Source organism: Coregonus clupeaformis, unplaced genomic scaffold (assembly GCF_020615455.1).
Source record: "Coregonus clupeaformis isolate EN_2021a unplaced genomic scaffold, ASM2061545v1 scaf0042, whole genome shotgun sequence".
Lineage (NCBI taxonomy): Eukaryota > Metazoa > Chordata > Actinopteri > Salmoniformes > Salmonidae > Coregonus > Coregonus clupeaformis.
This window is the reverse complement of record NW_025533497.1, coordinates 1,050,372-1,077,134: the sequence shown is the minus strand read 5'-3', so window position 1 is coordinate 1,077,134 and position 26,763 is coordinate 1,050,372. Positions and strand designations below refer to the sequence as shown.

At 45.0% G+C, this 26,763-nt stretch overlaps 1 protein-coding gene across 1 annotated transcript; it reads left to right on the top strand.

Annotated features, from left to right (window-relative positions):
* Positions 1–1,146: 1,146 nt before the first annotated feature.
* On the top strand, positions 1,147–26,763 carry LOC121543376 (tetraspanin-33). Its single transcript, XM_041853194.1, has 8 exons — positions 1,147–1,524; positions 9,749–9,806; positions 20,153–20,280; positions 21,108–21,182; positions 22,221–22,316; positions 22,755–22,883; positions 24,832–24,993; positions 25,436–26,763. Exons 1-8 carry the CDS (start codon positions 1,426–1,428, stop codon positions 25,535–25,537), a joined length of 849 nt encoding a protein of 282 aa, XP_041709128.1. The 5' UTR covers positions 1,147–1,425; the 3' UTR covers positions 25,538–26,763.

Genomic DNA, 26,763 nt, shown 5'->3' with positions numbered 1-26,763 from the left:
ACATTGCAGAAGTTATCTCGATACCAAACAAATTCAAAATTACACATTAGTGCATCGATGACGTCGTCCCCACAGTGACCGTACGTACATACCCCAACCAGAAGCCATGGATTACAGGCAACATCCTCACTGAGCTAAAGGGTAGTGCTGCCGCTTTCAAGGAGCGGGACTCTAACCCGGACGCTTATAAGAAATCCCGCTATGCTCCCAATGGACCATCAAACAGGCAAAGCGTAAATACAGGACTAAGATTGAATCTTACTACACCGGCTCAGACGCTCGTCGGATGTGGCAGGGCTTGCAAACTATTAAAGACTACAAAGGGAAGCACAGCCGCGAGCTGCCCAGTGACACGAGCCTACCAGACGAGCTAAATTACTTCTATGTTCGCTTCGAGGCAAGCAACACTGAAGCATGCATGAGAGCATCACTGCCTGGTATGGCAACTGCTTGGCCTCCGACCGCAACGCGCTACAGAGGGTAGTGAGTACGGCCCAGTGCATCACTGGGGCCAAGCTTCCTGCCATCCAGGACCTCTATACCAGGCGTTGTCAGAGGAAGGCCCTAAAAATTGTCAAAGACTCCAACCACCCTAGTCATAGACTGTTTTCTCTGCTACCGCACGGCAAGCTGTACCAGAGCGCCAAGTCTAGGTCCAAAAGGCTTCTTAACAGCTTCTACCCCCAAGCCATAAGACTCCTGAACAGCTAATCAAATGGCTAGGGGGACTATTTGCATTCCCCTCCCCCCCTGACCCTGCTGCTACTCTCTGTTTAGTATCACTTTAACTTTAATGTACATATTACCCCAATTACCTCGACTAACCTGTGCCCCCGCACATTGACTCTGTACTGGTAGCCCCTGTATATAGCCTCGCTACTGTTATTTTACTGCTGCTCTTTAATTATTTTTATTTTTAATTTTTTTGTTATCTATTTTTTACTTAACACTTATTTTTCTTAAAACTGCATTGTTGGTTAAGGGCTTGTAAGTAAGCATTTCATTGTACAATTTGATTTGATTTGATTTGACATTCGGCTACATCCGTCAATCATTAATCACAGCAGCACTAGCAACTTTGAAACAGGTGACCCACGTCGCACAATATAGAGAAAGACGCCCTCTTCTTTACAAACCCAAGGTTGCGCTGCGCCTGCGGCTGCAGGCTTTTGCTCGTATCTCTGTTGTGTATGTAGCCTATTTTCTCTAGACTTGACTGAATAAGGAAATGTAATAGGAATCCAGCACCGCCGAGTGTGAGAAGTGACTCGCCCTACAACGTAGACTACTGTACTTCACTCCGTAAATAAAAAGTACCTATAAACTCACGTATGAATGCGTTTATGTATCTGGACGTATTGCGGAAAGACCACGGAATTTGATAGCCTACATTTACGCACGGATTGGGCATTCTGATTTTTAACCATGGGGAAAAGAGCCGCGCTGTCTTCTTATGATGAAGAGTTCAGCTTTGTCAGCCCATTTGTGAAATATCTACTTTTTATTTTTAACTTAATATTTTGGGTAAGTATTTAATATGTTTAGATTTCTGGTGATTTTGCGTAATCTGTGCACCTCACTCTGCCTAACTCAAGTTTACGCACTCATTTTCATTGTACAAATTATAAATATCAATTTGCTGTTAGACTACAGCCTTCATTGGACGTGAGCAACTTCCAGTAATTTAGGCTACTTAGCTGTGAGGACTGGTTAATCTTTGATTTAGGCTGTTAGTTTATTATTGTGTGAATGCATGAGAAAACATGCCTCACAAACAAGACACATTCTTTCTAAGCCTCACATAGCCTACAAATGTTCCACAACATAAGAAAAATAGTTATGTGATACAATCATGTATGATATCAAAAGCCTGCCTCCAAAAAATAGTTCAGTGACCTTTCACTGGGCAGGTTTTTCAAACCATTGACCTTCGGCAACATATTCAATATGATTAAACATTTTGCTATTTTTTTTTATGCCTTTGCTTCTATGCTAGAAGAAAACAATCCAAATCAATCCTTAACCATGGAAAATAACCAATATTGCCTATTCAAAGGAGTATATGATAGAGAAGTAGAGGTTGTATTCTGCTTCATGTTTGACACCAGTGACTCCTGCTAGTGTCATACTAAAGGAGTGCTTATTTTCTGAGGAACATGTTTAAACAGCAGTGACAACATCACAGCAGTGATAATGGTGAGGAATGGGGCTACAGGTGTGCTAAGGAATGCCTGCACATACCTTGCAGCTCTCTCATTGGTCTAAGTGTCACCTTGTTTTGAAACTGTCATTTGTGTTTAAATAACCAATTTTACTCCTTTAATAATGGACCTAGTGTTGATAAGATGTTTGCTGCTAGAATATGTTTAGATGTAAATTAATAATGTTTAAATAGAGTGGATCCAGACTCTCATTTCAATAACAATGTGAAAACCATTAGGAGCAGTAAACACAACTCCATTATACACTGCTCTTTATATGCCAGTCCACTGTCACAGCTCTTTTTTTTAACCACGCTGTTGCCAAGCAGCACAAAGTTTCATTTGTTCATATGCTGATGGTGCAACATGGGGTTCTGTGAGAAGGGGGCCCATGCATTTTCCTCTCCAAATCTGTTTAGCAGTTAAATGAGTGTATCAATTATGCCTTCAATCAAATCCTAGAAAGCTAATGAAGCAGTTCTGTGAGAGGGCTATTTGCTCTTTACATTTTTTTGTTGCAAACCTGATCGAATGCTTGTTACAGTTGCATTTTTCATGTTTGACTATCAGAAACTAATTTTTCCTTTTGAATGAGCTTTTCTTCACAATTTGTATCAAAATATATGAGGAGGACCCCATCCTCCTTTTTTTCCCCAAGCACTGTGTCACCAAGCACTGATGTGCCTTTGATGGTGATGACACTTGTGTCGGCGCTGTTCTGAGGGACCTATGACACATAAGGAGATAGGAGCTCTTTGAAATATCCATTATTATTGAGTTCATACCTTTGATAATATGGGCCCTGCTTTAACATCACACAGCATAGGGAATCATCGCATGCCTTGGCTCCACTGTCAGACCAATGCAATAGTTTGACCAAATAAAAAGTTATTTTGTGTGGCCTGGCTGGTCTAGTGTTTGTGCCGCAGTCTTTGGCACACATGTCTATAGTGACGGCATAGATTAGAATCTGTCCTAGTGCCCTTTGACACAACCTCTCTCTCTCTTTCCCCACTGCCATCCTCTCTCACTATCTGTTCAATAGAAAAACCTTAAAATATATATATTTGTAAGTTTAAAAAAATGTGCCACTCTGAATTGTCCTGATCTTATGACATCTGCTTTGTTTATCTTGATCGTAGGATAATGGGTGATTGTCAGCACGCCGACTGATTTTGCTACTTTTGCTACTAGTTTGGAAACTATGCAAAGTTATAATACAGAAGTGTCAGCCTACTGTCAGGTGCTTGGGGGAACTGTAACTTCCACTCACTGTTCAACACTGTAAGGGGATTTCTGACTAAGACCCCAAGAACAAGCAGCCTTGTTATTGCAGACGGGGATTTCCAGTGTTGGGTTTTAGTCCGTACTGCTTTGCAGTGGTAATATGCTTTGACATGGATTTATGTCCAGTTTTGCTGTATTTACATTCCATAACTTGTAGCAGAAACCTAGCATAAACGTTGGCCCACCTTCGCTCTGGTCCAGGGTGTTAGTACGCATTCCTCTACTAACACCTTCGCTCTGGTCCATGGTGTTAGTAGACGTTCCTCTACTAACGCCTTAGCTCTGGTCCAGGGTGTTACTAGGCATCCCTCTACTAACACCATAGCTCTGGTCCAGGATGTTAGTACGCATTCCTCCACTAACAACTTCGCTCTCGTCCAAGGTGTGAGTAAGCATTCCTCTTCTAACGGAGAGGAGTTAATTAACTAGCAGAGGCAACTCTTTGGTTGTGTGATGGGACCAGAGCTAGGCCTTCCTATGCATAGCAGATAAAGGCAGATTCATAGACAGGAAATGACAGGGCTTGAGGTTAGCAATGAGCAAAACAACATGTAGGCTACAGTGTCAGTGTGCCCACATCCGGATGTTTGATTCTTCATTATGTACAATAATAGTATCATTACATCTGCTAAATTTACTACATGGGTCAACTGCAGGAGTGGACATGGAAAAAGAGTAACTCAGGAACACACTAATGTAAAATAATTTAATTCACCTTAAACTATTCTTTACATGTCAAAAGGATTTCACTCCCGGAACGCGGATGGAACTAGGTTTCCTCCCATCTTCACCCCTGGCCACTTCTACATTGATTTACAAGTTTGAACAGGGACATTACAAAAGCAAACTCCTGATTGTGACAGTCCAGTCCATCACAATGTACCACAAGCTATGAGCACGAGTCGAAGAGCTACTCTTCGGCCTTGTGCAAACAGGATAAGATCTTGTCAAAACTCGCATCTCCGGCTGTGAGGAATGCATTGTTGACGTTGTTTTTCACCCCCTCTGGCTAGCTGGAGAATGTGTCTGGAAGGACACGTGTAACGTCATCCGTAGACTGTTAAAAGCATTGTTGCAAAAAACAGCAAGGGAGTCATCAATATTGCTACATATGTGAACTATGGTGTGAGAGGTTATCTGAACAAACCACCAAGGAAGATTTCTATCTCTAGTGAGGACATGATAATTCCATTTGAGGTACAGAGCTGTGGAAAGGCTGCTTATTTTCTGTTTCCATTTTTCCCAAATAAGTTGGAGGGCAGAATTTACACCACAACCAATGAATCGCTCAACTCAAACTAATGACTCGATAGATGGCTCAAGATTTTACTCTCACTCTATCTTTGCATACATAACAACAGTGTTTGATTTTGTAAACTATCCATTTAGCCTCCTTTGTGCAGAGGAAGACTAGTCCTTACTCAGAGGACAGACTAGGCATTTCCCTCCAAAGTGCAAGGTGTGGTAACTGGATACTAGAGTGGGAGAGGGGTTGATGTGGGCTCCCTGTTATGTTGGTGAAGCTGCAGGGTGGAGTAAAAAGTCGCTGTCAAATTGTGTTTATTTAGTCGAACGCGAACATTTCCAACTCGCTACTTCTGAACTGTGACCCTTCATCAGCCTATTATGGATAAAGTCACTAGTTGAACGTTGTTCGTCGGTTCCATTATATGATTCTCGGTTTTCTAAACTGTGTTTTTGAGAATCAATTTAGTTTTGCATTGTATGCCACGTTTACTCACTCTGACTAAAACTAGTGTAAATACCACAGCACACTTTACAATGGTTCTGTTCTGTTCTGACATATCTTGCACGAGTGTTTGTGGCAGAAATGGCCACTCCCAGGAAAGGTATGTACACTGAATCAATCAAATTTCACATGTGTTTTAATGCAATATAAGTCTGATTGTACATGTTCAAAACTAATGATCAGATACAGACCCATTAAAAAAAAAGCTGCACAGAAAAAAATAGATTAAGCTTTAAGTTACGTACACAGTGCTAGTGTTGTAGTCAAGTGACTAAACCTCAAGTCCCACTAGAGTCCCAAGTCCCTACCGTTCGAGTTGAGTCACTTGTCCCTTGCTTATGCTAAAGCTTGTGGTTCGACAATCTTTCAAGCTACAGTTCACAGCGTAATGAAAGACAGCTAGCTTAGTATACTGAACAACAATATAATAATATATAATAATAATATGCCATTCAGCAGACGCTTTTATCCAAAGCGACTTACAGTCATGCATGCATATTTTTTTGTGTGTATGGGTGGCCCCGGGGATCGAACCCACTACCCTGGCGTTACAAGCGCCATGCTCTACCAGCTGAGCTACAGAGGACCAATATAAATGCAACAATTTCAAGGATTTTACTGAGTAATTTTTTTTTGCATATCCCATTCAATTCTGTTCTTTTTCCTGCAGTCTGAACAGCAAATGGAATAGGATATTTCAAGCCACATTTCAATGAAGTCAGATACAAATCTGATTCCTGGCCATGCGACTTGTCTCTGAAAGGTCAAATCTGATTTATTTGCCCTCAAGTGGTTTTTAGACAGTTATTTGGCATCTCTTGTTGCTTGCTAGCTACTCTGACAGTTTGACAAGAACATGTGGTAGCTAATTAGGTTGATAATTGTTTATAAACAAATGAGTGCTAAAAAGCTACCTAGCTAGCTTGTTGACTATTGTGGCTAGCCAAAAAGGACTTGTTTTTAAAGTTGGATCATCTTAGCCTTTGAGGCTTTAAAAGTGTTCTTACACTTTGATTTTGAACATTCAAAGCAACTGGAAAACGTAGATGGCAGGCATTGTTGTCACCTTAGCTTGCTACATAACTTCTGCATGATAGGAAGCACGAGCACCACCACCAATCAGCCTACACCACTGCTCACACACCTGTCGTTATTATGACAACTAGTGTAGCTTTCTGAACACATACATCTGATTTGGTCACTTGTAACTTGCTGTTTTGGACAGTCAGTATTCCAAAACGGATTTGAAAAACCAAACTGATTTGAGCATGAAGGCCTGCAGTGTGAGCAAGGCTTAAGTTACTAGTGGTTGAGTCTGAGTTCAAGTCCCCTCACTGGTTGAATTAAGAGTCATGAAAAGTCCAGGACTCGAGTAGGCCTACTATACCTCTGCAGGGTGCTTACTGAAAATGAATGCTTTCCCATTTCATCATCAATCTGTGTGATTGACAGGAGTGATGACCAATGGGGCTGAGTTGTCACCACCATCATCATAATGACCGTAGCTCAACTGGTAGAGCACGGCGCTTGTAACGCCAAGGTAGTGGGTTCGATCCCCGGGACCACCCATACACAAAAAAAAAATGTATGCATGCATGACTGTAAGTCGCTTTGGATAAAAGCGTCTGCTAAATGGCATATTATATTATTATTATATTATATTATATTATATTATATATTATATTATATTATATATATGGATAGAGTTTCTCAGTGAAAGTGTCGCCAATGAAAGAGAAGATATGAGACTTGTTCTCCACATCATAAAAGGAGACCTGACCCTCCTCATAATCCACAAACACCCCCACTCTCCTGAGCTTCTTCTGAAGGCAGACACGAGTGCCACCAATAGGATAAAACTGATCATCTATGAATCGTGCAATCCAGAATCCATTATCAGGGGACCGTAATAGCAAGGTTCTGTTTGAGGACTCTAATTAGTCCCAAAAACCAAGTCGTTTTTCCCTCAACCTGCACCTCGTAGTAGAATCTTCTTGAGGAGAAGCCCTCCTTTTCCATGACACTGGGAACATTCCAATGCCTTTCTGGGTCATGTTGGAGAGTATGTTGCCTGTATCCATCTCTCAGTTTTTCCCGTCCTCAGACAGAACAAGATAGTGATGTCTTGTATCAGCGTCCAGAGTCACATCCACTGACCATTGCTGCACCCTCTTCAGCTCAGCATCACACAACTTCAACATCTCTTTTGTAACTGTCTCCTCCAGCTGAGACACAGCTCTCCTTAAGTTCCCCCCACACAGATCACTGTAAACACTGATCTTAGACCAGTTCCTGGTGTTCATGGGGGAGCACAGGGATGGAAAGCTCTGGACTAGGTGGAGGTGGTCCTCGGTGTGTGAGAGCTGCTCCAGTTCAGTGCATCTCCTCTTTAGCTCAGTGATTTCCTGTTCCAACTCTTTAATGAGCCCTTCAGCCCGCCTCTCTGCTGCTTTCTTCTTCATCTCAATGAGCTCATCCTGGCTTCTTTCAATGGACTGCACCAGAGCAGTGAAGACCTGCACACCATCTGTTATTTCTCGCTTTGCGTCTTTCTTGCTGACCTCCACTGAGCGTTTGATATCCTTTACCTTCTGCAGTCGCTCCAGGATCATTTGCTGCACTTGTGACTCCGTCTTCCCCAGCTGAGCCTTCCTCTCCCCAAACTCTTCCTCTAGAGGGACGGTGTGGTGAGTCTTGAGGTCAGTCTCTGTGCAGAACTGACACACACACGTCTGGTCAGTCTTACAGAACAGCTCCAGGAGTCTGTTGTGCTTCTTGCACATCCTATCTTCCAGGTTATCCACAGGGTCGATCAGTTTGTGTCTCTTCAGTGCTGGGGCTATCTCATGAAGCTGCAGGTGAGTTTCACAGTAGGAGGTCAGACACTGGAGGCAGGACTTCAGTGCCTTGAGCTTCTTCCCAGTGCAGACGTCACAGGACAGTTTTTCAGGCTCGGCAGGCTGCTCACCCGGGCTGCTGGGAGCTTTCACTTGAACCAACTTTCTAAACTGAGCAGCCATCTCAGCGATGAAAGTATTGACGCGAAGCTCTGTTCTGGTGTAGAACTTCTGCTTACACATTGGACACTGGCACAGGTCAGTGGTATTCCAGTATCCGCTGATACAGGCCATGCAGAAGTTGTGTCCACATGAAATGGTGACAGGGTCAGTGAACACATCCAGACAGATGGAACACAGGAACTGCTCTTCAGACAGCAGACTACTGGGGGATGCCATTTCTGGAACACAATAAAATATAGCCATGAACTGACTTCCTGGACAAGTCATGTAAGATAAGTGCTTATCTTAATTTGAATAAGTCAGCTCTTCATTCTAAAGCATCATCATTTTACTGAATTTCACCGTAGAGTTACTTATCAGACTTTAACCAGAAAGGATTAATAGCAGGACGTGTGTAACAGGAAGATGATTTATCCTCACCTGTTACAGTAACCTCTCGCTCTCTCTCCACTCTGCTGTGTGGATGTGTATTCTCTCTCTCTCCTCAGAATCAGACAGAAAACAAAAATAAAATGTTTTATACAATTCAGAGGTCTCCAGGGTGGGAGGTGATTCTGGTTCTGAAAAGCAGCTTAAAGTTTCTGTAGTGGCATGTTAAGTTTCACTTCAGCAGAGTGACATAACCTAGCTCCTTCCTCCCTGCCTGGCTGTGTGTGTCTGCTCCATAGAGTTTTTTTTATTTATTTTTATTTTTGTATTTATTTATTTATTTAAAACTATGGTCTGCTCTTAAAGGAGCTGAGTTCCATTTCCAGAGTGAGCTGTTTCTCACATACCTCCTTACTGTGTTTTACAGTGCATTTGGAAAATATTCAAACCCCTTGACTTTCTCCACATTTTGTTACCTTACAGCCTTATTCTAAAATGGATTACATTGATTTTCCCCCTCATCAATCTACACACAATACCCCATAATGACAAAGCAAAAACTGGTTTATAGGAATGTTTGCAAATTTATAAAAATGAAACTGAAATATCACATTTACATAGATTTCCACATTGAGGTTGGAATAAAACTGTGAAATTGTGGAAAATGATAATGCCCTTTTAGTGTAAGAGCTGTCTGGTGACATCACAAGGCGGTAAATTTGGTAATAGACTTCCAAACCTCTCTGCCAATAACGGCTAGTTTTGAGTTTTCCCCTCCACACTCAAACCACTCCCAGACAATCCTAGCAAAATTCTTGCTTGAGAAATTGATCATAGCTAAGAAGGTATTTTTGTTTTCAATTAAAATGGTCAAAAATATACAATCATAGTAAGTTACTTAATTGTTACCCCGAAATGATTTGATATTGAGATCAAAACGTCTGCGTTGGACCTTTTGTAAATCCCTCCTGTTCTCCTCCTTTGAGACTGTCATACCTTCATAAGGACACACTATGTCCAGGTTCATGTATAGTCTACTCTCATATCGTTCTACTCCATATGCCTATTTATAACAAGCAAAATAACATTGTGACCTCTTTTTTTTCTTTTCGTTTTGTCAGATGATCTCATTGGTTATGATGTCTATTGGCGTTTACGCAAGGATGATGAAACATGCCGGTAAGTGATCCTCCATTGGCTCAATCGATGCATACATTCAGTGTGAATTTCCAGAGAAGTTTGTATGGCATTGTAGTGGTGCTTTCATACTGAGTTCAATAGGCCAATGCAATGCAAACAAAAAGGTCTGATGAATCTACCCATTATGTTTGTAATTCCTTCTAAGATAAGAACCAACTTCAGTCACTGTAAATAGGAAAACAAATCAAGGTTACTGATTGGTCCTTGAACATTTATTTGAATGTGCTTTGAGAATGAGACATTCAACAGGTTTTATGTGCTGTTTCTCTCTCTCTCTCTCACTCACACACACACACACACACACTCTCTCGCACTCACTCACTCACTCTTTGGCCCCACGCATACTCTCTCTCTGTCCTCTCTCCACTCTCTCTTTCTCTCAATTTCAATTTTCAATTTAAGGGCTTTATTGGCATGGGAAACGTATGTTAACATTGCCAAAGCAAGTGAAGTAGATAGTAAACAAAAGTGAAATAAACAATAAATATTAACAGTAAACATTACACTCAGAAGTTCCAAAAGAATAAAGACATTTCAGATGTCATATTATGTCTATATACAGTGTTGTAACAATGTGCAAATAGTTAAAGTACAAATGGGAAAATAAATAAACATAAATATGGGTTGTATTTACAATGGTGTTTGTTCTTCACTGGTTGCCCTTTTCTTGTGGCAACAGGTCACAAATATTGCTGCTGTGATGGCACACTGTGGTTTTTCACCCAGTAGATAAGGGAGTTGATCAAAATTGGGTTTGTTTTCTAATTCTTTGTGGATCTCTGTAATCTGAGGGAAATATGTGTCTCTAATATGGTCATACATTTGGCAGGAGGTTAGGAAGTGCAGCTCAGTTCTATATCGTGGAGCTCCGCCCCATAGGGTAGCTCTGCTCCTAGTGGTTTACCCTCTGCCCTAAGGCAGCAGCAGCCTGAGACAAAATTATGCACACACTTACAGCCAATAGGAGTACAGGTGTCCCTATAAGAGGGGATGCCTCCCCTCAATCAGCCTCCCTTTTTCTTCAGCGACTGGATGACTAGACTGAAGAGCCAAGAAGAGACGAAGCACGAAGACTCAGGACGAGAAAATAACGCCGTTGATATTTCAGTCATCAACGTCGTCTAAATGAGCACACCGGGAGATTTTCCACCCCCAAAAGCTCTTTTCAGAGCTCAGTGCAGATGCACTTCCATGGCGGCCGGTGACCACCACGACCTATGTTTCGTGTGTTTGGGATCCCAGCATGCCAAGGAAGGCGTCTGCAGTCCCCCGAATTGCGCCTCCTGCGCCCTCCTTTCTTTAAAGGAGAGGAAGCAGCGTTGGGCGTTTTTCAGGGAGGACATCCCCCTTGAGGATGTGCTGTCGATACTAGCCTCTGCTTCAGAGGTGTCGTCCGACGGCGCAGACTCGGGGGAAGATAGGGACTTTGAGGAGGGGTCTGGCATTCCAATGGAACAGTCGGACCCCGTCCCTCATACTTTCAAGCCCCCCTTTCCTTTGGAGAGCGAGAGGGCTTGTAGTCCCTATAGCGAAGGGATACGAGCTCTGAGAGATCAGAAGCTCTCTCTTTCGCTGCAGCCTCTCTGAGATCAGATTTTCCGGGTCTCATTGAGAGAGCTGCTCAACGGCTGGTAATAAGGCTGCCCCCTCTTCCCTCCGCACCGGAGGTTGATATGATGGAGGGCGGTCCTTATTCCAGGCCAAGGAAGGCGGCAGAGCCAGTGGCTCCTGCCATGCCTTCTTTGGCTAGGTACGTTGAGGGCTCGTGGGAGGCACCTTTAGCGGCGCGTTCGCCTGTGAAAGCGTATCTCCCATTCACGAGAGTGGAAGGAAGGTTTCAGGGTCAGGGAATCCCCAGGTTAGAGAGCGCCATGGCGGCGTATCTCGTACCGGGTTCGAGCCCTTGGCCCTCTTCCAAGAAGGCCACGTTGCCATCCCAGAAGGACCGACTCACAGCGTCGCTGTTAGAGAAGTCTTTTGGGTTGGGAGCCCAAGCTGTAGCAGCAGCTAATAACATTGCCCTCTTGGCGGCCTCTCTGTTTCGTTTAACCACGGGTAAGACAGAGATGGCACCGGAGGAGGTGGAGGAGGCGTCCAGAATTTCTGCCGCCATACTCCACCTGACACAGGCGTCCGCAGTCTGCGCGGGGAGGTCCATGGCCACTTCGGTGGTCGGGGAACGACACCTCTGGTTGTCATTGACATCCATGAAAGAGGCAGACAGGACGTCTCTCTTGAACGCCCCCCTCTCTGACGACGGCCTCTTTGGGGTCGCAGTCAAAGAGGCGATGGAGCGTTTTTCTAAGTTAGAGGAGGAGAAGAAGCAGTTGGCCAAGCACCTGCCGTTGGCAGGACGACTCGGCCCCCCTCCTCCCCAAAGGCCATCTACCTCCGCCCCTCTAAGTAGACCGGGGTCTACGACGAGGCGGCGTAATCGGCGTCATCCGGCGGCCACGAGCAGCAAGGGAACGGGCCCGGCCCTCCCAGCAGCTACGGTAGCCCCACTACAGCCGGCGAGGGAGGTGACGAGGACGCCGACCTGGCCCTCCAAGGGAGGCAAGAGGAGGCGTACGTGACGGGACGCGGGGGAGAGGATGGAGGACGCATCGATGGTGTCGAACGTGCCCACTGTTCCCCCCCACCCTTCGGTTGAAGGGATGGGTGTTGATGTTAATGCCTTTGTTGATGTGTTTAATAAAGAGTTGGCTCCACCTGACTTTGTCAAAAAAGAGCCTCTTTTCCATAATACGTCCGAGAGCGTTCAAATCTCACCCTCTCTTCCTTACCACTCTAAGAGCCGTTCAGCCCACCGAGGGTGCGTTGCTGAACAGGCACTAAGAGTAGGTATCCAGAAGACCTCAATCAGGTCGTCACATCACACTTCACGTATAAGAAGTGCTTTACATAGAAGGCAGCAGTCCCGGTCAGATTCTGACATGAGGACGCAGCCGCTATTTGGGATGGCGCACTAGCACAGACTAAGGTCTCCACTAGTACGAGCCAGACCCATGCTGCGTTCACGGAGGGCCCGATTACCGCGGTCACCAAGGTGCCCAGAGTATCGGCGCCCCCAGGCGTTGTAACACAGCAGCTATCTGGGGACGGCACATTATCGCAGACCAAGGTCTCGGTTAATGCGATTCAGACCCATGCTACGTTCACGGAGGGCAGGATTACTAGCGTTATGGGTATAACCAAAGTATCAGCTCCCCTGACAGAACGAGCCAGTACTCACCACACTGAGCGTGAATCAACCCACCAGGGGTGCAGAGTTGAACACACACAGAAGGTGAAAGTTAAGAAGGTATCAAGGCGCCGCCTTGTTTTACCTCATAGAGACCTCATACTACAGACTTCTAGGAGTACTGTAGTGAAGGGCTCTGATAGCGAATTGCAGACACCTAAGATGACGCAATCGCTTGCTGGGGATGGTGCCCTGCCGCAGGCTGTGGCCTCGGTCAGTGCAATTCAAACCCGCGATGCGTTCAAGGAGGGCAGGAATACGACGGTTACGGGTTTAACCGACGTCCCTACTCCTCTTTCTTTCTCAGAACGCATTGATAGTTCCTCTCCCTTTCACGGGAGGCCCACCTTGGGCTGTTCCACCACTTCAATGTTGGGGAACAGTGGCGGTAAGGGCCATAGAGGAATACAGGTCCTTCCTACTGGATGCACCACAGCTTCGCGCCCAGCCACTTTCTCTGCATTGCTGGCAGTGGCGAAGAAGCTGCACCCTCTCACGCTGGCTAGAACAGACGTGGCAGAAGGGTTATGCTCTCCAATTCCACCGAACCCCACCCCCGTTCAGGGGAGTGGTGGAGACGGTGATGAAAACGCCAGACAAAGTGGCCGCTCTGATGACAGAGATTACGGAACTTTTGGCGAAGGAGGCGGTGACAGTAGTTCCCCGGGAGCAAAGGAACAAAGGGCTATATTCGCCTTATTTCCTAGTGCCCAAAAAGACGGGGGGAGTGAGGCCGATTTTGGATTTACGCATTCTCAACGAGAGCATAACCAAACGGCCCTTCCGAATGCTAACGACAAAACGTCTGCTGGAATGTGTCCAGAGAGGGGACTTTTGTACGAGCATAGACCTAAAGGACGCGTACTTTCATGTGCCGGTTCAGCCGCGTCACAGGAAGTTTCTGCGGTTCGCCTTTCAAGGGGTGGCGTACGAATACACGAGGATGCCATTTGGGTACGCCCTGGCACCTCGCACATTTTCCAAGTGTGTGGAGGCGGCATTGGAACCGTTGCGTCGTCAGGGAATACGGCTACTAGCCTACCTGGACGACCTACTGGTTCTCGCCCCGTCAGCAGAGCTGGCGATCACTCACACAACACAGACAGTGATGCATCTCACAAGTCTGGGGTTTGCTGTGAATTGGAAAAAGAGCGCGCCCTGGCCCACTCATCAGATTGTCTACCTGGGGATACAGCTAGACACTGTGAGGATGAGGGCTCGAATTTCGGACCCCCGAAGGGTAGCCTTGTTGCTAGCCCTAAGGAAGTGTCGTCCGAATCACACGGTGACGGCGCTGTCGATCATGTCACTTTTGGGTCTCATGTCGTCAGCCCACTCTGTGGTTCCGCTGGGACTCCTGCATATGCGCAGGATGCAGCGATGGTTCGCCCAACTAAGACTAGACCCATTGCGTCAACGTCATCGGTTGGTGGTGGTTCCCCTCTCGCTCAGTGCAGACCTAAACTATTGGAGAAACTTGCACGTTCTCACGCACGGAGTCCCGATAGGAAAGGTGTCCTCTCAATCCCAGTATTCACGGATGCGTCCCTGACGGGATGGGGAGGGACATGTCAGACACAAGCGATAGGAGGTGTGTGGCCTCAATCAGGTCGTCACATCAACCTCCTGGAGTTGGAAACGGTTCGACTGGTTCTGACCCACTTCGCGTCTACCCTTCGGGGTCGCGATGTGCTGGTCTGGTCAGACAACCGGACCACAGTAGCCCACATAAATCGCCAGGGAGGAGTCAGGTCTCCTGCTCTCCATCGGGCGGCAGAGGAATTGTGGCTGTGGGCTCACGAGCACCTTCGCTCATTGAGAGCAGCACACATTCCGGGCTACTTGAACGTAGGAGCAGACCTCATGTCAAGAGGGGGTCCTCGAGACGACAAGTGGTGTCTGCATCCAGACATTGTTCTCCAGATTTGGGAACAATTCGGGAGAGCCGAGGTGGACCTATTCGCGTCACGCGTGAACGCGCAATGTCCTCTGTGGTTCTCTCTGAGGGAACAGGACGAACCGCCACTGGGAAGGGACGCCTTTGCGCACCAACCGTGGCCGAGAGTTCTCCTGTATGCATTCCCTCCGCTGTCCTGCATTCTCCCACTGCTAGCCAGGGTGAGGTCAGGGGGCTGTCAGTGATACTGATAGCGCCCGATCGCCCGGGGGCTCCGTGGTTTGCGGAGATGAGTCAGATGTTGATTGCGCCACCTTGGCCAATTCCACATCGACGGGACGCGTTATCTCAGGCGGCTGGCACGATAGGGAAATTGCCCATAATCGGCCAACCACTGAAGGCCTGGCTGCTGAGAGGGACAGGCTAGAGCGCCGTGGGTTATCTGATGCAGTGATCAGGACCATACAGGGTTCACGTGCCAGTTCCACTTCTAAGATGTATGCCAGTAGATGGAACGTGTTTTCACGATGGTGTGTCACACAAGGTGTAGACCCCATGAGCTGTCAGGTGGAGAGTATTCTCTCTTTTCTACAGCTCATGTTTGATAAGCAAAAATCGCCTGCCACGATTAGAGTGTTTGCAGCAGCGATTTCAGCTTGTCATGAGGGTTTTGGCAGAGACAATGTCTTTAGCCACCCTCTAGTGAAACGCTTCCTATTAGGAACGCGGCGACTTAGGCCAACACCTAGAGTCACGCTTCCTCAGTGGGATTTGGCTTTGGTACTCGAGCGCTATGTAAGTCGCCGTTCGAGCCATTGAATCAAATACCCCTCAAGATGCTGTCTATAAAGACAGCACTGTTGCTCGCTTTGACTACAGCTAAGCGGGTCAGTGATTTGTGTGCTCTTTCGACGAGACCTGACTGCTTGGCCATCAATGGTGACCTGAGCAGAGCAGTGTTACGTCCTAACCCGGCATTTGTGCCGAAGGTTATTAAGAGTTCATATAGGTCACAAACCGTGGAGCTGTGGGCTTTTTCTCCTCCTCCTCATAGAGAGGAGTGAGGAAAAGCTCCATCGCCTGTGCCCGGTACGCGCTTTGGCGTGTTACGTCAAGCGCACAGCAGCGATTAGGTCATCGCCTCAGTTGTTTGTGTGTCACGGTGCGGCTGCACTAGGTAGACCACTTTCAAAACAGAGGTTGTCTCACTGGCTTTGTGAAGGCATTGAGACAGCTTATGAGGAAGCAGGGCGGCAATTTCCTCAGGGTATCAGAGCTCACTCCACTCGTGGAGTAGCGGCTTCTACTGCCCTTTTCAGAGGAACAGGAGTAGAAGATATCTGTAGAGCAGCATCCTGGTCGACGCCGTCTCCATTTATCCGTTTCTATCTTTTAGATATGTCTTCTAATTCTCTGGCTCGATCTGTACTCAGCGTGGCTGAAGGGAGATCTTGAGCAAGAAAGAGAGGAGAAGCAGGACTGTGGACAGGTTTCCATCAGGTCCGCTTTGGTTAGGAAGACGTGTTTTTGACAGATGTGTTTTCTAACTCTTTGGCTCGGTCTGTACTCAGCATAGCTGAAGGGAGATCTTGAGCTAGGAAGAGAGGGAAAAGCAGGACTATGGACAGGGTTTCCATCAGGTCCGCTTTGGATAAGAAAACATATTTTGTGGCATGAATCCTGACTGACAGGGTCAGTACAGTAGAGGCATGCGTTGATTAACAGAATGTGAGGTCATCTATCTGCTTGTTCAGTTAGTATGACTCATGTTTTTGTTCCTGCTCACTAATCTCTAGGATTCCATTGAGTGAGTGAGGCGGTCTACCGCGTTCACAATGTAGAGTGACACTTGATGTCATTCCATTAGTGGTCGGTAGTGTTTTCACAGGATATTGAGGCACATCTATCTGCTAGTACAGATTAGTATGGCTTCTATTCTGGTGATCTGCCCACTAGTCATTGGCATTGCCATTGGACTAGGTGGGGCGGGTTTTTTAACCGATGACGCGGTATATTGTGACGCCCGTAGGGGTTTTTAGTTGCAGTACTGCGGGACTCGGTTACAGCCATTGCTAGGCCTGACTTTCTCGTTTCGATGGGAAGTGTTAGGCTCGGCAGGGAGTACATTTTGGAGCGCTACGCTCCGCCTTAAACCACTAGGAGCAGAGCTCCCCTATGGGGCGGAGCTCCACGATATAGAACGATTAGTTACCGGAGTGTAACTCCAGTTCTATGAGTGGAGCGGAGCCCCATAGGACTTAAGGCCCTGCCGACCCTCTCTAGTCTCGCTGAAGAAAAATATCTCGGGAGGCTGATTGAGGGGAGGCATCCCCTCTTATAGGGACACCTGTACTCCTATTGGCTGTAGGTGTGTGCATAATTTTGTCTCAGGCTGCTGCTGCCTTAGGGCAGAGGGTAAACCACTAGGAGCAGAGCTCCCCTATGGGGCTCCGCTCCACTCATAGAACTGGAGTTACACTCCGGTAACTAATCGTTTCCACCTCATTTTGTGGGCAGTGTGCACATAGCCTGTCTTCTCTTGAGAGACAGGTCTGCCTACGGAGGCCTTTCTCAATAGCAAGGCTATGCTCACTGAGTCTGTACATAGTCAAAGCTTTCCTTAAGTTTGGGTCAGTCACAGTGGTCAGGTATTCTGCCACTGTGTACTCTCTGTTTAGAGCCAAATAGCATTCTAGTTTGCTCTGTTATTTTGTTAATTCTTTCCAATGTGTCAAGTAATTCTCTTTTAGTTTTCTCATGATTTGGTTGGGTCTAATTATGTTGTTGTTGTTGTCCTGGGGCTCTGTGGGGTCTGTTTGTGTTTGTGAACAGAGCCCCAGGACCAGCTTACTTAGGGGACTCTTCTCCAAGTTAATCTCTCTGTAGATGATGGCTTTGTTATGGAAGGTTTGGGAATCGCTTCCTTTTAAGTGGTTATAGAATTTAACAGCTCTTTTCTGGATTTTGATAATTAGTGGGTATCGGCCTAATTCTGCTCTGCATGCATTATTTTGTGTTTTTCGTTGTACACGTAGGATATTTTTACAGAATTCTGCATGCAGAACACCATTATTTTTGTCTTACTGAGATTTACTGTCAGGGCCCAGGTCTGACAGAATCTGTGTAGAAGATGTAGGTGCTGCTGTAGGCCCTCCTTGGTTGGGGACAGAAGCACCAGATCATCAGCAAACAGTAGACATTTTACTTCAGATTCTAGTAGGGTGAGGCCGGGTGCTGCAAACTGTTCTAGTGCCCTCGCCAATTCGTTGATATATATGTTGAAGAGTGTGGGGCTTAAACTGCATCCCTGTCTCACCCCACGGCCCTGTGGAAAGAAATGTGTGTTTTTTGCCAATTTTAACTGCACACTTGTTGTTTGTGTACATGGATTTTATAATGTCGTATGCTTTTCCCCCAACCCCACTTTCCATCAATTTGTATAGCAGACCCTCATGCCAAATTGAGTCAAAAGCTTTTTTGAAATCAACAAAGCATGAGAAGACTTTGCCTTTGATTTGGTTTGTTTGTTTGTCAATTAGGGTGTGCAGGGTGAATACGTGGTCTGTCGTACGGTAATTTGGTAAAAAGCCAATTTGACATTTGCTCAGTACATTGTTTCACTGAGGAAATGAACTAGTCTGCTGTTAATGATAATGCAGAGGATTTTCCCAAGGTTGCTGTTGACGCATATCCCACGGTAGTTATTGGGGTAGGATTTGTCTCCACTTTTGTGGATTGGGGTGATCAGTCCTTGATTCCAAATATTGGGGAAGATGCCAGAGCTAAGGATGATGTTAAAGAGTTTAAGTATAGCCAATTGGAATTTGTGGTCTGTATATTTTATAATTTCATTTAGGATACCATCAACACCACAGGCCATTTTGGGTTGGAGGGTTTGTATTTTGTCCTGTAGTTCATTCAATGTAATTGGAGAATCCAGTGGGTTCTGGTAGTCTTTAATAGTTGATTCTAAGATTTGCATTTGATCATGTATATTTTTTTGTTGTTTGTTCTTTGTTATAGGGCCAAAAAGATTGGAGAAGTGGTTTACCCATACATCTCCGTTTTGGATAGATAGCTCTTTGTGTTGTTGTTTGTTTAGTGTTTTAATATTTTCCCAGAAGTGGTTAGAGTCTATGGATTCTTCAATTACATTGAGCTGATTTCTGACATGCTGTTCCTTCTTTTTCCGTAGTGTATTTCTGTATTGTTTTAGTGATTCACCATAGTGAAGGCATAGGCTCAGGTTTTCTGGGTCTCAATGTTTTTGGTTGGATAAGTTTCTCAATTTCTTTCTTAGGTTTTTGCATTCTTCATCAAACCATTTGTCACTGTTGTTACTTTTCTTCGGTTTTCTGTTAGAGATTTTTAGATTTGATAGGGAAGCTGAGAGGTCAAATATACGGTTTAGGTTTTCTACTGCCAAGTTTACACCTTCTCTATTACAGTGGAACGTTTTATCCAGGAAGTTGTCTAAACGGGATGGAATTTGTTGTTGCCTAATTGTTATTTGGTAGGTTTCCACACTACTTTCGTTCAATCTATAGCATTTATTAATATTATTCAGTTCCTTAGCCTTTGATGCCTCATGATTGAGTATTGCTCTGTTCAAGTAGACTGTGGTTTTGCTGTGGTCTGATAGGGGTGTCAGTGGGCTGACTGTGAACGCTCTGAGAGACTCTGGGTTGAGGTCAGTGATAAAGTAGTCTACGGTATTACTGCCAAGAGATGAGCTATAGGTGTACCTACCATAGGAGTCCCCTCGAAGCCTACCATTGACTATGTACATACCCAGTGTGCGACAGAGCTGCAGGAGTTGTGACCCGTTTTTGTTGGTTATGTTGTCGTAGTTGTGCCGAGGGGGGCATATGGGGGAGGGAATGCTGTCACCTCCAGGTAGGTGTTTGTCCCCCTGTGTGCAGAGGGTGTCAGGTTCTTGTCTAGTTCTGGCATTTAGGTCACCACAGACTAGTACATGTCCCTGGGTCTGGAAATGATTGATTTCCCCCTCCAGGATGGAGAAGCTGTCTTCATTAAAGTATAGGGATTCTAGTGGGGGGATATAGGTAGCACACAGGAGGTCATTTTTCTCTGTTGAGATAATTTATTTCTCTCTCGCTCTCTCTGTCCTCTCCACTCTCTCACTCTTTCTGTCCCTTCTCTCCCTCTCTTTCTCCCTCCCAGAGGCAGCCATGGCCTGTCTAGCGGTGGACCCTGCCATCCTGCTGCTGATCGTGGGGGTGCTCATGTTCTTCATCACCTTCTGTGGCTGTGTGGGCTCACTCCGAGAGAACATCTGCCTCCTACAAACGGTCAGTGGTCTTGTCCACTTCTAACTCTTTTTAAAAGAGCATCCTCAAATCAAAATCAAATAAAATTGTCACATGCACCAAATACAACAGGTGTAGACTTTACTGTGAAATGCTTACTTACGAGCCTATTCCCAACAATGCAGACTTTTAAAATATTTGATAAATAAAAGCCTACCTACTTTGAAGTAATCAGTGATCTGTTAAGGTTTGGTGGGTGAAAGCAATAAAATACAAATGGTGCTTTCAAATAGCCAAATGTACAAATCAGTGATCTTTACCTCAAGGAAGGCAGGAAGGAAGGATGCATTCAAAAAATATTGGAACTGGACCACTGCCAATTATGAGCTGTGCTGTGCTCTATCAATTAATAGCTTAGTATGAGATACTTTAGTCCTCCTCAGGTTATCTGCTGATGGCGGTTTTGACCCTTGAAAGATTACAAGACTAATGCATTCTTATCCATAAGACTTGAGTGACATGCCCTCAGACTGAACAAATGATTAACTCTTCCTTTCTCTCTCTTTCTTTCTTTCTTTCTTTCTTTCTTTCTTTCTTTCTTTCTTTCTTTCTTTCTTTCTTTCTTTCTTTCTTTCTTTCTTTCTTTCTTTCTTTCTTTCTTTCTTTCTTTCTTTCTTTCTTTCTTTCTTTCTTTCTTTCTTTCTTTCTTTCTTTCTTTCTTTCTTTCTTTCTTTCTTTCTTTCTTTCTTTCTTTCTTTCTTTCTTTCTTTCTTTCTTTCTTTCTTTCTTTCTTTCTTTCTTTCTTTCTTTCTTTCTTTCTTTCTTTCTTTCTTTCTTTCTTTCTTTCTTTCTTTCTTTCTTTCCTCCAGTTCTGCATCTTTCTGACTATGATCTTTCTGCTGCAGTTGGCTGCAGGCATCCTGGGCTTCGTCTTCTCAGATAAGGTACTGTATCTCCACTAGGAAAGGATAGTATTATGGGGGTATCACTATGGGAAATCCTGCTATTGGTTGTATCATGCAGCATTTTATCCCCTAAAATAAACTGTAAATGTCGGTTCCCCCTAAGATTTTTACTCTGGGAACTCCTTCCCATGTGTCCCGTCCCCTCCACCCCTGCCTCTAGCTAGGCAATTATACCTTGACCAGGTCCCAATTTACTGTCATTCACCAGTTCATGTTAAAGTGCAACATCTCTCTTTGAGATCAATTCAATAGATTATTACTGTCCCCAAAGGGCAGTTCTTCTGCAGCATAAAATCTGTGTAATTGAAACTTACACACAGCATATATACAACAACAAGAGGAAGATAGGAATCATTAAAAGAGAAAGATTTGCCGTGAAGATACAATATTTACAAGAGCAGCCAACGAAAGCCATGCTTTTGATTTTCATCAATTGTGACTGTTGAATATGGTAGGCTTTCTAATGTTCTATTGGCTCAATTAGTGCTCATATCAGTTAATTCAAGTCATTACCGTAAGATAAGGGTCAAAAACATGATGATAACGATAAAAATGCAAATGTAAATTTAGAAGAGGGAGGTTTTGTAGTCTGTCAGTGACTTGTGGCCAGAGAGCGCCCTCTGCTGCTAGTTGCCTTCAATTTAACTTCACCGGTCGATTTAATTCATCCAGCAGCGGGCTGTTGGTTTTCAGAGGAATGTACTACGTGTATACTTTGAGTGTGAGCGTGCGACTGTGCCTGCTTGCTTGCGTGTGTGTGTTTGCGCATGTGTGTGAAGAGATGGCTCAAAAGATAGAACGCAGCTCAAAGAAAGGCAGCACTGTTTTCTAACTATGGGGTATTATGTTATATTACCAGGATTTACTCAGGATAAATAAATGTGTGTAATTCATTGGCCCCTGCTTGTGACTTTACAATATTGTCTTACTCAGGGTACAATTGAGTGTATTAGTTGATTGACTAAACAAATTATTTAAAGCGAATGGCTGTCCTCTTTTTTTCTGTCTCTTCTAAAGGCACGGAATAAAGTGAGTGAGATCATCAACAATGCCATCGTTCATTATAGGGATGACATTGACCTACAGAACCTCATCGATTTTGGTCAGAAAGAGGTGAGGAGTGGACCCCATATAACTGGAAAACAACACATTCTCACTGTAATACTTGTTGTTCCCAAAATAATACACGTTGAACTCAATACGTTTTGTACAGAGATGGTAGTTTCACTACTGTTTATTCAGTATTAAAGGGTCTCTGTAAGATTTGGTCTAGGTTTTGAGATGACCCTCTATCAGCCTTCAACTTCCTGAGAACAACAGTTTAGTTCACTGTATTGGCCTTACTCACGAATGTGTCTCACAAGCGCTTGAGGTAAAAGACAACATCTACACACCACACTGACCTAACAACAAGTTGCACACAGATACAGACTGACAGCCGTTGACAACACAGGCTATACAATCTGCCCATTACCAAGCTATACAGTCTGCCCATTACCAAGCTATACAGTCTGCCCATTACCAAGGACGTGTTTGTCCTCGTCTCCTCAGTTCAGCTGTTGTGGAGGTGTCACCTACACTGACTGGTCTCAGAACATGTACTTCAACTGCACCACAGACAACCCCAGCCGAGAGCGCTGCTCTGTTCCCTTCTCCTGCTGCCTGCTGTCTAAAGATGAGGTCAGGGGTTAGAGATCGGTGCCTTGGGGTATTACAATCGTCTTGCCAACAACTTGTTACAGTGGTTAAATTATGACAGACTACAGTTAAGTGTGCTATTTTTATGTTCCACTTTATTGTCAAATGTGGTTTAGTTTCAACAGAGCACAGGGCACTTAAACTAGCCCTATTAAAATACTATATAGTTGCAAACCGTTATAAAGGAAAGTACATTTTGCACCGTTATGCGTGTGCACGCAAAAGTGTGTGTGCGTGCACATGTACAGTGAGGGAAAAAAGTATTTGATCCCCTGCTGATTTTGTACGTTTGCCCACTGACAAAGAAATGATCAGTCTATCATTTTAATGGTAGGTTTATTTGAACAGTGAGAGACAGAATAACAACAAAAATATCCAGAAAAACACATGTCAAAAATGTTATCAATTGATTTGCATTTTAATGAGGGAAATAAGTATTTGACCCCTCTGCAAAACATGATTTAGTACTTGGTGGCAAAACACTTGTTGGCAATCACAGAGGTCAGACGTTTCTTGTAGTTGGCCACCAGGTTTGCACACATCTCAGGAGGGATTTTGTCCCACTCCTCTTTGCAGATCTTCTCCAAGTCATTAAGGTTTCGAGGCTGACGTTTGGCAACTCGAACCTTCAGCTCCCTCCACAGATTTTCTATGGGATTAAGGTCTGGCTAGGCAACTCCAGGACCTTAATGTGCTTCTTCTTGAGCCACTCCTTTCTTGCCTTGGCCGTGTGTTTTGGGTTATTGTCATGCTGGAATACCCATCCACGACCCATTTTCAATGCCCTGGCTGAGGGAAGGAGGTTCTCACCCAAGATTTGACGGTACATGGCCCTGTCCATCGTCCCTTTGATGCGGTGAAGTTGTCCTGTCCCCTTAGCAGAAAAACACCCCCAAAGCATAATGTTTCCACCTCCATGTTTGATGGTGGGGATGGTGTTCTTGGGGTCATAGGCAGCATTCCTCCTCCTCCAAACACGGTGAGTTGAGTTGATGCCAAAGAGCTCCATTTTGGTCTCATCTGACCACAACACTTTCACCCAGTTCTCCTCTGAATCGTTCAGATGTTCATTGGCAAACTTCAGATGGGCGTGTATATGTACTTTCTTGAGCAGGGGGACCTTGCGGGCGCTGCAGGATTTCAGTCCTTCACGGCGTAGTGTGTTACCAATTGTTTTCTTGGTGACTATGGTCCCAGCTGCCTTGAGATCATTGACAAGATCCTCCCGTGTAGTTCTGGGCTGATTCCTCACCATTCTCATGATCATTGCAACACCACGAGGTGAGATCTTGCATGGAGCCCCAGGCCGAGGGAGATTGACAGGACTTTTGTGTTTCTTCCATTTGCGAATAATCGCACCAACTGTTGTCACCTTCTCACCAAGCTGCTTGGCGATGGTCTTGTAGCCCATTCCAGCCTTGTGTAGGTCTACAATCTTGTCCCTGACATCCTTGGAGAGCTCTTTGGTCTTGGCCATGGTGGAGAGTTTGGAATCTGATTGATTGATTACTTCTGTGGACAGGTGTCTTTTATACAGGTAACAAACTGAGATTAGGAGCACTCCCTGTAAGAGTGTGCTCCTAATCTCAGCTCGTTACTTGTATAAAAGACACCTGGGAGCCAGAAATCTTTCTGATTGAGAGGGGGTCAAATACTTATTTCCCTCATTAAAATGCAAATCAATTTATAACATTTTTGTTGTTATTCTGTCTCTCACTGTTCAAATAAACCTACCATTAAAATTATCGACTGATCATGTCTTTGTCAGTGGGCAAACGTACAAAATCAGCAGGGGATTAAATACTTTTTTCCCTCACTGTACATGCTCATGTACATGCTTATGCATTCTCGTGCACGTGCATTGTAATTCAAATGTATCTCTCTCTCTGCCTCTCTCTCTCTGCCTCTCTCACTCCCCCTCTCTCTTCAGTTGGTCATTAACACAATGTGTGGTCAGGGGATGCAGGAGCTGCCATTCCTGCAGGCTGGTGCCTTCATCCACACCAATGGCTGCATCGACAAGCTGGTTAACTGGATCCACAGCAACTTGTTAATGCTAGGGGGCATCGCCCTGGGTCTGGCCATCCCACAGGTAGACATCACCACACACACACACACACTTGAATAGTCCATTTCAGGGTTGGGGTCAATCCGAATTGATGTCACTCTATTCCTTCAACTCAAAACATTTGAAATAAATAGCTTCTCCTTTTCAGTTCATTGAGAAATCATTGAAAGTAGATGCCGTTCTTTCAATTGTTGAATTGGAATTTCAGTTTACTTCTTGAATTGACTGACTTCAATTTGAATCGATCCCAGCCCTGGTCTATTTAGATTCACATTGTAATTTTATGGGCAAATCATCTATAAGTTTAGAGAGGGTCAGGAACCACGTTAAGTTACTTCTCTAAAGTCACTTCTCTGCTCACCCAGCCTCTATTGTTTTCCTGTGTTCTCTCTCTCTCTCTCTCTCTCTCTCTCTCTCTCTCTCTCTCTCTCTCTCTCTCTCTCTCTCTCTCTCTCTCTCTCGTTAGCTGGTGGGGATCCTCTTGTCTCAGATTCTGATCAACCAGATAAAGGACCAGATTGAGCTTCAGAACTACAACCTGCAGCACCGTACGGACCCTTGGCAGTGACCTGGTCATGATCAGGTCCTCCCCGATCAGACTGGACCAGGACTAGGTCACCAACCCCGGGGTCACCCAGGGGGTGTGGGAGTCTGGAATTCTACCCCCTTCTGCTGGATGGGGCTCGAGCTTACATGTGTCCAAAGGTCCTTTTTCATGGAGATGGTTTTCATTTTCAAGGCTGCTTGATACTTTCGATGGTGCAAGGACTGGCTTTGAGGCCAAAGATTCTGGTTGGATGATCCACCACCATTTGACAAGAGTCGAAATGGCGAGGTTATCTGCTCTCTTTCTGCGTTCTTCATTCCTGTGTCAATGTGTGCTGGTTTTGTTTTAGCTCACCCAGTACCCCGGATGGGAAGAGTTTCACTTTGTGATCAATGGAATGATCAATGTTCAAACTCTGCCCACCCCGTGCCACAGGGGGAGCTAAAAGGAACGCATCTAATCAGGAAGTACTCCAGCCAGACAGCAAATGGAGAACTCCTCTATTCACACCTATTCATCATTTGACTCATCTGAAATATGACACGATCTGTAATTTATTGAAAAGGGAAAAGCAGCTGACTTTTTAGTCCAAACACTGCAAAATAATGTAGACTCTGTCCAGGTACTTTAGGATTTTGTCTATCCGATTTGCAACATTGATCTGTTATTGATATCCATCCAGTTATCCCCTACTACTCTCATAGGGTTGAGAACAAGACAACTATGTTGGCCCTTCTCAGATATGGAAGAGAAAACCCAAGTAATGTAATAAAGCTCATTAGCTAATGGTATGTATGTTAAAGCTCCCAACTGTAGTGTGACATGCATGCTATAACAAGTTAGACTCATCAGTTGTCCAGTGTTGGTAATCGCGTGCCCACTAGAGCCACTTCTTCTTGTTTTTAGCTTATAGGAGTGAAACCTGGTGTGATCGTCTGCTGCAATAGGACCGCCGAGTTGTGCGTTCCGAGATGCCGTTCTGCACACCACTGTTGTACTGTGCAGTTATTTGCTTGTTTGTGGCACGCCTGTTAGCTTGCACGATTCTTGCCATTGTACTTCGACCTCTCTCATCAACGAGCTGTTTTCGCCCACAGGACTGCCACTGACTGAATGTTTTTTGTTTGTCGCATCATTCTCGGTAAACCTTAGACAAGCCCAGGAGACTGTCAGTTTCTGAGATACTGGAACCGGCGCACCTGGCACTGACTAACATACCACGCTCAAAGTCACTTAGGTCATTCGTT

What these genes read in the sequence shown, in the direction of transcription:
- LOC121543376 (XM_041853194.1), top strand. Translation starts at nt 1,426, where the DNA reads ATGGGGAAAAGAGCCGCGCTGTCTTCTTATGATGAAGAGTTCAGCTTT. An exon ending in ACATCTGCCTCCTACAAACG is followed by an intron (nt 20,281 to 21,107) that starts GTCAGTGGTCTT and finishes TCTTTCCTCCAG; the next exon opens with TTCTGCATCTTTCTGACTAT. An exon ending in TCGATTTTGGTCAGAAAGAG is followed by an intron (nt 22,317 to 22,754) that starts GTGAGGAGTGGA and finishes TCGTCTCCTCAG; the next exon opens with TTCAGCTGTTGTGGAGGTGT.